General features: G+C 47.6%; 1 protein-coding gene across 1 annotated transcript; it reads right to left on the minus strand.

Moving 5' to 3' along the window:
• Nucleotides 1-214: 214 nt before the first annotated feature.
• On the minus strand, nucleotides 215-2198 carry FOXB2 (forkhead box B2). Its single transcript, XM_069224995.1, has one exon. It carries the CDS (start codon nucleotides 2033-2035, stop codon nucleotides 1151-1153), a length of 885 nt encoding a protein of 294 aa, XP_069081096.1. The 5' UTR covers nucleotides 2036-2198; the 3' UTR covers nucleotides 215-1150.
• Nucleotides 2199-9926: the final 7728 nt, after the last annotated feature.

Raw genomic sequence — 9926 nt, forward strand, 5'->3', positions numbered from 1 at the left:
ACGTATCGTTATATATGGAAACTGGCCGCACATTTTTGGACTTATGTTTTAGAATTTAGATATGTTAAAATTAGAAGACAGTCGTGAAAAGATATACTATAAGAATTTTTCAAAATACATTTTGGACACTCATTTTAATAATATCACCATTGACGTTTAATTTTGAAGGTGTTTTATTGATAAGTTAGAGCAACCATTGCGGCTCATTCCCAAGTGAAAGTGTAGATCATCAAGAACATACAACGAATCCAACAAGCTGGTGTCATGTGATGGAAATTCTAAATTAACTTGGTTACTACTTGGTCCATATGCAGCATGTGTTTTTGGAACACTAGACAGTACAAATCAAGTGTAGAAAAAAGAGAGATTAAACCGTTTGAATACAAATACCGACAGAACCTAATACATGCCCTCACATACCACTAACCAGTTACAGGCAGAACCTGGACGGGACTAGAATGGTCTTCATAGAGGTCCAATATCCATCAAAAATTGCAAAAGCAGCCAACTAAAAGTCGGAAACCATTGAATGTGATCAACTGGAATTCCGCTAGATACAGATTAGGCAATTTAGACTAAATATCCCTTACACCGCTTTTTTCTGTGAGCAGCTGTATCTAACTTCATGCTTGGCTGTAACTTGTTCGTGTACTTGCGGATGTGAGGCATGTTATCACCCAGAAAAAAATCTTTGTGAGTTTCAACTGGATTTGTGCGTATCCATGTCTTATTTCTAGAAATTCGTAAGTAGGTCAGACATATAGAAACACGAGACACAGTCACAGGCGTGGGGATTTAGAAGTATTTCAGAGGTAAAACAGGTATAAAACGCAGCTAGTCACAGAAGAAAAAAATGAGAATTTTAAGCATGTCTTAGATCCGTGAGTCAGCCCCATCTAAGCAAAGCCAATTGGACTCTCTGTCTTTACTGTCAGTCAGTACTGCATCTACCAGTCCGGGTCCAGAATTATTTAATAGAACCTCTTTTTCTGAAATATAGCTCTCTAGTGATTTCACTGTACAATATATATAGATAAATAATTTCATCTGCACAAATTAACACAAACATAGTTATTAAATTAATGTCCACCTGCGCCACTTTATTGAGGTCATGTCTGAGCAGCAGGGTCTGTCTCTGAGTGTGTCTGCTTCAGGAGTGCACCTCCACAGACTGCAGACTCCCACCTTTGCTTTCTGAGCCCCTGCCGTGCTCCAGGAGGGCGCCCCCTGTTGCCGGATTGGTCGAGGGGCAGAGGTGCTGCGGGCTGAGGCTCAGGGTCGCTGGCATGGAGGGTGTAGGCTTGATGGGCAGCGGAACAGCAGGCAATGTCTGTCCGGGCGGGCTGCACAGGGCCTTCATATGTACCCCGAATGGCCCGTAGTCCCCGGGACCGGAGTCCATAACATGGGGCCACATGGAGCTGACCACGCTGCCCAGCGGCCCGGACACGGGGTAGCCCAGATGGTGCATGACCGAAGCGAAGGGCAGGCCGCCCACCACACCCTTGTAGTCCCGGCCAATGATGTTCTCGATGGCGAAGGGGTGCTTGAAGCCCGAGGGCTGCAGGCCGTAGGGCGCGTAGTGCGGAAGCCGCTCGGCGGCGGCCATCTTGGCTTGGGCTTGCGCGTGCTGCTGCTGCTGGTGGTGCTGATAGTAGTGCAGGGCCTGCGGGCCCTTGGGGGGCGGGGGCTCTGCCCGGGCCACCTTGAAGCGCTTCCGGCGCCGCAGAAAGCTGCCGTTCTCAAACATGTCCCCGCAGCCCGGGTGTAGCGCCCAGAAGCTGCCCTTGCCTGGCTGTTCTGGCCGCCGCGGGATCTTGATGAAGCAGTCATTGAAGGAGAGGTTGTGCCTCAGCGAGTTCTGCCAGCGCTGCGTGTGCTCGCGGTAGTAGGGGAAGCGCTCCATGATGAACTTGTAGATGTCACTCAGTGGCAGCATCTTCTCCTGCGAGTGCTGGATGGCCATGGCAGTCAGCGAGATGTACGAGTAGGGCGGCTTCTGGTCGCTGTACGAGCTCTTGCCCGGCCGAGGCATGGCTGGGCTTGCAGTCCTTCGCTCCCAAGAGTTCTAGGGCGACCCTCAGTGAAGGTGCACAGACAGGCCTGTCCGGGATCAATTTTGGGAGAATTAAGTTTTATCGAAGTGCCCCCCAGAAATTCACCACTCTCATAAATACTCAGTCTGTTGAGGTTAATTGACAGTTTCTGTTTTCTTTGCTTTTCTTCAAAGAATAAAAGTGCAAGCTGAAGTTCGCCTTTTTATTCAGCGGATGCTCTGAAAAGTTGCTCCAACTTCTTTCCTCTGCGCCTCACTCCGGGTGCCGGCAGCTTTGGGGTGGATTTCAGGATCATCACAGGATAATCCCCCCTCACAGAGGACAGTTAGAGGAGAAAGAGTGGCTGTAGGACGTTTGAGTCCCAGATCTTCGCCCGTTAGTTCATAGGGACTCCTGGGTATGTGGGGACTGAGCCACCGGCACTGATGCTGCTCCGGAGGTGGAGTGAAGACGGGTTGTGCTAGCAGAGGACAGGTGTAAGGACGTAGGTACGCTAGAGAAGAGGGTACGAACCGAATATTCCGTCCGAGAAAAGGATGAATTAAGGAACAGCTGAAGATGAGCCCCGGCAGAAGAGGATGGGGAGGAAGAAAAGTGGAGAAGTTGGTGCACAAGCTGCGGAGAGATGAGGCGGCCAGAAGGGAGATCTTCCTCCCTCTGACTGTCAGCTCACTCCACATTCTGGTTTTGTAATAATCGCAGCAATTGAGATCCCCCTTTCCCCGCCCTCCCACCCCCTGCAGCTAGCACTTCATCAGCCTGAGCACATGACAATGGCTACGGGGAGCTCTGAGGGGCAGCCAGGACCGCAGCCCTCAGCATGGTTATTAGCAGGACCAAGTCGAGCCAATAGACCACTGTGGGAGACTTCCACGAGGCGTGGAGGGTTAAACTGGAGAGAGAGAGAGAGCGACAGAGAAAGATAGTCCTCGTGAATGAGGGAGGGTAGGAATGGGCAAAGAAGAAGGAGTAAAAGAGAGCATATAAGAACAAAGAATGCGAGGGGAAGGAGGAGGAGACGAAACATACCTGGAATAGAGGAAGAAGGGTGTGGAAGAGGGAATTAATGATAACTGGATGAGAGAACACTAAGGAAAAGAAAAGGGCTAACAAAAGCGCACCCGGCGCAAGAATTGAAGGGAAGGCAGGAAGTATGTCAAGAGGAATTAAGAAAGGATGGGAGGAACTTAGGGAGAAGTGAAGGAGAGTGGCTAAGTGTGAGAGAACGAAGGATAACTAAAAGAAGGAGGAAAGAATCAAGAAAGGCGTGAGGCAGTAAGGATGATATCAGAGGGAATAAAGATTAGCAGGAGAGACGAAACGAGGAAATGCTGGACGGTAAAAAGATTATAAGTGAAAAGAAAGGAACACATGAAACAAGGGAACACATGAAAAAAGAAAAGAAATGGTGAGTCTTACCACGAAAGAAACGTAATCAGATCACGGGTCCATGGTGGCTATCCGCAGGATCAGGGCGAGTCAATGGGCCTTCATCTGCAGGAGCGGGAGAAAAGAGAAGTGGAAGAGAGGGAGCTGTGCAAAGGAAAAGCAATGGGACAGAGGAAGAGAAAGACGTGAATAGACGAAAGGGCGAAGAAAGAAGGACAGGGACAGGGCAGACGGACTTAAAAGGGAAGGATGAAAGAGCGAGAAAGTGAACAGAGGGACTAAATGGGGGAATTAAGGTGCAAAGGAGAGAGGAATTAGGTAAAGCAAGGGGGAGGGGAATGCCATGGGGGGAAACGGGAGCAAGAAATGTAGATGGAGAGAAAGATAGTACATTTAAGTAATTATGGAAGGAAGGGAGAAAGATAAAGAAGGAAAGACAGTGAGATACAACAGGAAAAAGGATGGAAAGAAGGAAGGAATGGGGAATGGAGAAATGGTCGTTCATAAAATAAAGGGAGAAAGAAAGAAGAGGGGAAGAAAAACAAAGTGAGAAAGAAATACGCGAGGGAAAGAATGTTGGAGCGACGTTGAGAGAAGGGAATAAAAAAGACAAAAAAAAGTCCAATAATAAAGGAAAAGTAGTGACAGAAAAACTATGATAGGAAGAAAGGGAGAAAACAGAAGGAACACAAAGATGAACTAAGGACAGAAAAAGAGAAAGAAACACTACGAAGGACAGATCTAAGGAGAAGCTGAAGTTCAATCGAAAAGCAAAGGGGTTGGGAATAGGTGGAAAAATATTGTAAATACATGAGAAAACAAGAAGTAAAGCTAACGGGGAGGAGGGAAAGTGAGAGAAATCACTCAAATAAGATAACGAGGGTGATGAAAGCTAAATAAATGTTATTAAAGGGAGAGTTAGAAAAACATAAACGTCAGTGAAAGTAAGAGTGCACGAAGTGGATGAGCGGAAGGGACGGAAAAATTATGGGGAGAAGAAAGAAATCGGAACTGAACGAAGGCATATAGGAAGGAGATTGATGAAAGGGTGAGCAAACAATGACAATTGCGAAAATGGGGGCTATTAAAGAAAAAGAACTGAACTTTGGAAACTGTGACAATTGATGAGGGACACTAGTAAGAGATTTAAAAAAAAGGTATTTTGCTTTTCGGTCTCCTTTGGCACAGTGGATGTCAGCCCGAGCGCCCCAAACTTCTTCCTGTCGGAATTAGAGGCGCGGCACAAGGGTGCAGAGGAGCAGCTAGCAGCACTGGGCCCAGGGTGGGCAGAGGCAGCGGGCATTTCTTTCAGGGAGTTTTCTTCATGATGCTGAACGGCAAATTGCATCTTTCTGACGTGGCAATTAAAAGCTTAAAAGTGCAAAAAAATCACACTACACATGAGAGAGAAGGTGTGTGTGATCGGTCGAGATGCGAAGGGAACGAGAAGAGAAAACGCGTAAAAGTGGTCGCGAAGAGGATACCTGCTGAGTTTAAACTGTATTTTTATAGCACTTTCTACACCTAACGAGGCGTCGTGGAGGCAAGAGATGGAGACAGCGGAGGGTTGAAACGAGAGAGACGTGGCTTTGGAGGCAAGGAATGAGGCCGGGCGGGAAGCAGGGGATGAGAAGTAATGGGGGGGGGGGGGGGGGGGGGGGTCGGTTTTGGAGTGGCCTGTGTGTTCTGTGCCACTGTTTATCCGTGGCCAGATGTCTGCACTGTGCGAGCATTGCTGGTGTTTACGGCTTTTTCCTGAGAGTGCACACCCTGCTGTATATAGAGAGAGGAGGGAGCCTAGAAGCGTGTGCAGAGAGACGGTCGGGGACGTTGCTGTACACCTCAACTACACCTGCTTCCAACCTTCTCCGTCTCATAAGTATCCCTCTACCCCCTGGGGCTGAATTGGGGGGTGCAACTGATGCAGTGCCCCGTGTGCTGCTCCTCTGCTTGCGGGTGTAAAGTGGAGGGGACAGAGGGGGCCGAGAGAGAGTGAGAACAAGGTGGGGGTGGGGCGCTGAGTAAGGGGGAGGGAGAGAACAGGCAGGAAGCGACAGGTGAAGGCAAGCACCCGACGAGTGGACGTGTATTTTTAAAGGCCTAACAAGCAACCGAGGAGCTGATGTGAAATGCCCACCCACAAAAAGTATGCCCTTTACTTTTCACGCTTGAACCAGTAGGTGTGTAGCGTTCGGTGATTATTTACTCGAATAAGAATCTTTCAAACATTAAGTCAGAAGCTGCATGAAGTGGTGGTGTTTCTGTGTGTAGTAGGAGCACAGAATCCCTTCTTGGCTCCTCCCTGCACAAAGGAAAGTATGTGAAGCTGAACGGTGCAGTCAGCCAGGCCCCTTTCAGTACCTATCACTCCTTCCCAACGTGCAAGGAGCGCGACCTGCAGTATTCTGAAAACCATGTCTCTGAGTGTATTTCAACGTCGCCTTGCACCCAAGGAGATGCAGACCTCCGGGTACTGAATGTCCGCCAGGCCGCGTGGTCTGTGAGCACCTCTGTTAAAGCTGCGTCTTCTCGGTGGCGCGTCTTTAAGTACTACAGACGCTGGTGCTGTGAATCGCCAGCCAGTGCCGTCGGGAGGTCCTAGAGAGCCCCGACCCCCATCTAGAGTCAGAGAACGGCTGCTACTGTGCTCCGAGCCCGGTCCGTGGTTAGTCCGCGCTCCACCAACCGCTGAGAGGGGGCTGGGGGTGAGCAGGGACCGATATTTGTAATTTGAGCACCTATATTCCTTTACTCAATGGTACCTTGCAAGCCTCCAAAGACTGCAGCTACCTACATACATACATTATTCATTCTCGCTCTCTGCACCTCTATCTATATAGATATATTGGGCCACAAACTGCCGTCTTGATTTTACTAAGACAGTTCACATAATTGTATATCTTCCATAGACAGCATAACAGAGGGAAGTAAAGCAGATACAGGTAAAACTTAGCAAAACTCTTCAAATCAATATTAGTTCTGCCTTGCAATCCTCGCAGTCCAGAGAGGTAAGGAGTACATTTATTTTATTGTGTCGGTAATAACTTTCTCACCCGCAGATCTATCCCAATAGGATTTTACAGCCACAACAGTGAGTATTGTAAGAAATGTAATGATCTATGTTATACACGCACCATCCCCTGCTTCCTCGACCAGCCTCGGGGTGTAATATTACCCTCCAGTTGGTAGTTTCGTATAACAACTCTGTCCTGAAAATGACGCCCGGGTGTTCCATCGTAGGGAGTAGAGTGTGGTGAGGATGTAGCATGTATGTGGCATAGGTTGTATGTGGACCTGGTGTTTTGCACGTGGTGTTGAGCCTATGGTGCATTTTGCTGGGTGTCTTATGTGTGGTGCATAATGTGTTGGGTTCCGTATAGGGAGTTATGTATCGTGCTGTCGGAAGAGTGACTGAAAATGGTGAATGTAGCTCCGTGCTTAATTTGTGCTTGTTGTCTCCAGTGCTGAGCACCGTCACTTACTTTTGAGGGCTCATTTTTGAGGGCCGGCGCTTATTCTTCTGCCTCAAGCATTTGCTGCGAACAAAAGACACATATGGGAAAGACGGAGGAAGCGAAATACGAAAAAGCGTCACAATGGGAGAAAGCAGAAAGCTGCAAAAGTGAGCTGAAGGGGCAGGGAGTGGTTTAAGTGCTTTGAAGATCCCCGGGATGGCTTCAGGATTACGCTGCCTCAGTATTCCGCGTTTCCACATTTAATTGCAGCAGCCGCGTGTTTAAGAGGAGAGCTTTGAGCACCTGCACGTTTTTATTTACAAATTAAGCACTGATGTAGCTATTGTATGTGGTGTGGATTACATGTTGAGTGCCCTGGATTGTCGGTGGCTTGTGCTGTAGTTGTGTTATGTGGATTGTAGGGAGTGTCTGGTGTGTCTTGTGAAGAGTGTATTGCGCATGGTGTATTGTGTGTGGTGTATGGCATAGGGTGGCGCACCAACACTTGTTTTACATACTTTGTGTTGTGTTTTGTGTGTGGGGTGGGGTCTACTGCTTCTCTGGTGGATTGCATGTTGCGTGCTTTCTGTTACATATTGTGTGATGTGCATTGCGAGAGGTGTGACGCGTGTGGTACTTACGCCCTTTCTGAGGGAGAACACTTCATAACATATTAACTAATCAACAGAAGCGAACCACGGACCTCAAAGGGAATTTGGAGCGAGTCAGCAAAGATCTCTTTCCCGATACTCTTTTTTAAAACTTATCTCAATCTAACTAAACTGTTCCCCAGAAAGTAGATTTTTGTAACGCGGGGCGTGCTTTTAAATATCTAAGGAGACACTGTAAGATTGCACAATTAAAAGTGTCTTCTGTGAAATACATTGGACGTGTCAATATTCTTTCCTTGCCTTCGAAATAATTCTTTAAAGTACGTGGATCCAGCAGTGTTCGCTCTATTCAAAGATAAGTACGCGCTCTAGACACGCACATGCTGTGATAAAGCACAACACGCCACGCTATCTCACACGTTGAATGAAATAGTACTTTGCTTGGTGTTTAAATATTTCCTGGTAAACATTTAAGGTGTAAAATAGATTACATCGCTACAATGTTTTCGTTTAATTTTCTGCAGATAAATGCAATCACCGGTGTGTAGCTGAGGGTGCATGTTTGCACCGCGCAGGCCTAACAGCACAAAACTGGAGGCTCCTCGAGAGGTGCAGATGTGCACTGCTGACACTGGCGACGCTTTGGCAGAAGTTTCCGAAAGGAGTCGGATCATTGCTGGGCAGAACTCCCGCGCCAGGCTGGGGTGGGCAGAAAAGATAGACATTGCTGGGTAGAGCCTCTGACCAAAGAAGGTGTGTGCAGCATTTCTAGATTTCGAAGAAACTGCCGACCCGTGGTACTGTCCTGTAGAGGAGTAGCCCGAAAAAAAACATACCCCCACTAGCCCGAAAAACCATCCCCCCACTTCGACCTACATCTGGATTGGCTGGGAACCAGCAAGTCAATTTTTAGGTCGCGCCTAACAGAGTGCATGGACTGTTGCTGTAAAGTATTATGTGTACAGTAAAGGGCTTGGAGTCTGTCCAATACTTCCCATTTGCTGACTTAATTGTAATTTTTTTAGCTACCTTCTAATTGTCCACCATGTGGCTTAGTCACGTCTTTTTAGTTCTCTGCAGCATGGACCAACTACTAATTGATTTAACTTGATTAGTGTCCTTCCGCTGTTCGTGCTGTGATTCAGGGTATTTTTAGTTTTCTATCCATCATTTCCACTTCTGTGCTGCACTTTTGGGTTACTTTTAACTTCAGGCTTACAGGTTTGTTTGTTGTTGCCTTACATTGTTTTGGAATTGGACAGATCCCTTTTCAGCCCCAAACAAATGGCATTGTCTATTAAAGCAACTCGTGTCTTTGCTTTACAGTTCGGCGTTTCCTTTTATAGCGTCAAAGGGCACAGAATATTAAAGCACTCTGTGTGACTGCATATGTTTGTAGGCTGTGCCTCTTCCCTGTGCAGACAAATTATGTGTCTGTTTAAAGCGTATGCTAGTCTGAAACTGGACATTCATAGGGGCATATTTAAGAAAAGTGACCCTGCACTATTCTTGTACCCTTTACCACCCCCCCTATCGCCACCATGTGCGCACTGTATTTAAAATACGGTGCACAATAACGCAGGGTAGGGGGCAATAGTGTCATCTTTCATGACACTATTGATGTACTCTGCAGGAGTAGCTCCAAAACGTTGGCGCTACTCCTGCAGAGTACACAGGTGCCCATTGTAAACAATGGTGTGCCCCTTTTAACATCCGATCTGAGTAGGCATTAAAATTGCCGAAAAAAATGACGCAAGGAAATCTCTTAGATTTCCATGCAACATTTTTTTGGCACCACTGACGGGGGGAACACCCCCTCTGCATACATTTTGCTTGGTGCAGGCATAATGTAGCACAAAGGGTTGCAAAGGGGTACAATGCATGCATTGTGCAACTCTGTAAATATGGTGTGGGGATTTGGTTATCTAACAAAACGTTAGCGTGAAAAAAATGACGCTAATGTGCCGGTAGATGGCGCTAGGGGGCTCTTAAATATGCCCCATAATCTCTCCAGACAGGTAGTCTTGGCACATGCTTCAGGCCAGGCTGCCACTAAACAACATAAACATTTTGGATATATCTGTGCCTTTTCAAACTCAAAGGCCATCATTACAACCCTGGCGGACGGTGGAGAAGCGGCGGTAATACTGCCAACAGGCTGGCGGTAAAAAAATGGACTTATGACCATGGCAGTTACTGCGATGGTCATCTGCCACTTCTCCATTCCGACCGCCAGGGCGGTGACGACCACTGGGCTGGAGACTTTGGTCTCCAACCCGGCGGCCGTCACCAGACCGCAGGTGGTATCACGACCCTGCAGACCGCCATGGATTTCGGGTGGTTTGGAACTGCCATGAAATCCATGGCGATAGGCACTATCATTGCCAGGGAATTCCTTCCCTGGCACTGATAGG

Source organism: Pleurodeles waltl, chromosome 1_1 (genome assembly GCF_031143425.1).
Source record: "Pleurodeles waltl isolate 20211129_DDA chromosome 1_1, aPleWal1.hap1.20221129, whole genome shotgun sequence".
Taxonomy (NCBI): Eukaryota; Metazoa; Chordata; class Amphibia; order Caudata; family Salamandridae; genus Pleurodeles; species Pleurodeles waltl.

What these genes read in the sequence shown, in the direction of transcription:
- FOXB2 (XM_069224995.1), bottom strand. Translation starts at nt 2,035, where the DNA reads ATGCCTCGGCCGGGCAAGAGCTCGTACAGCGACCAGAAGCCGCCCTAC.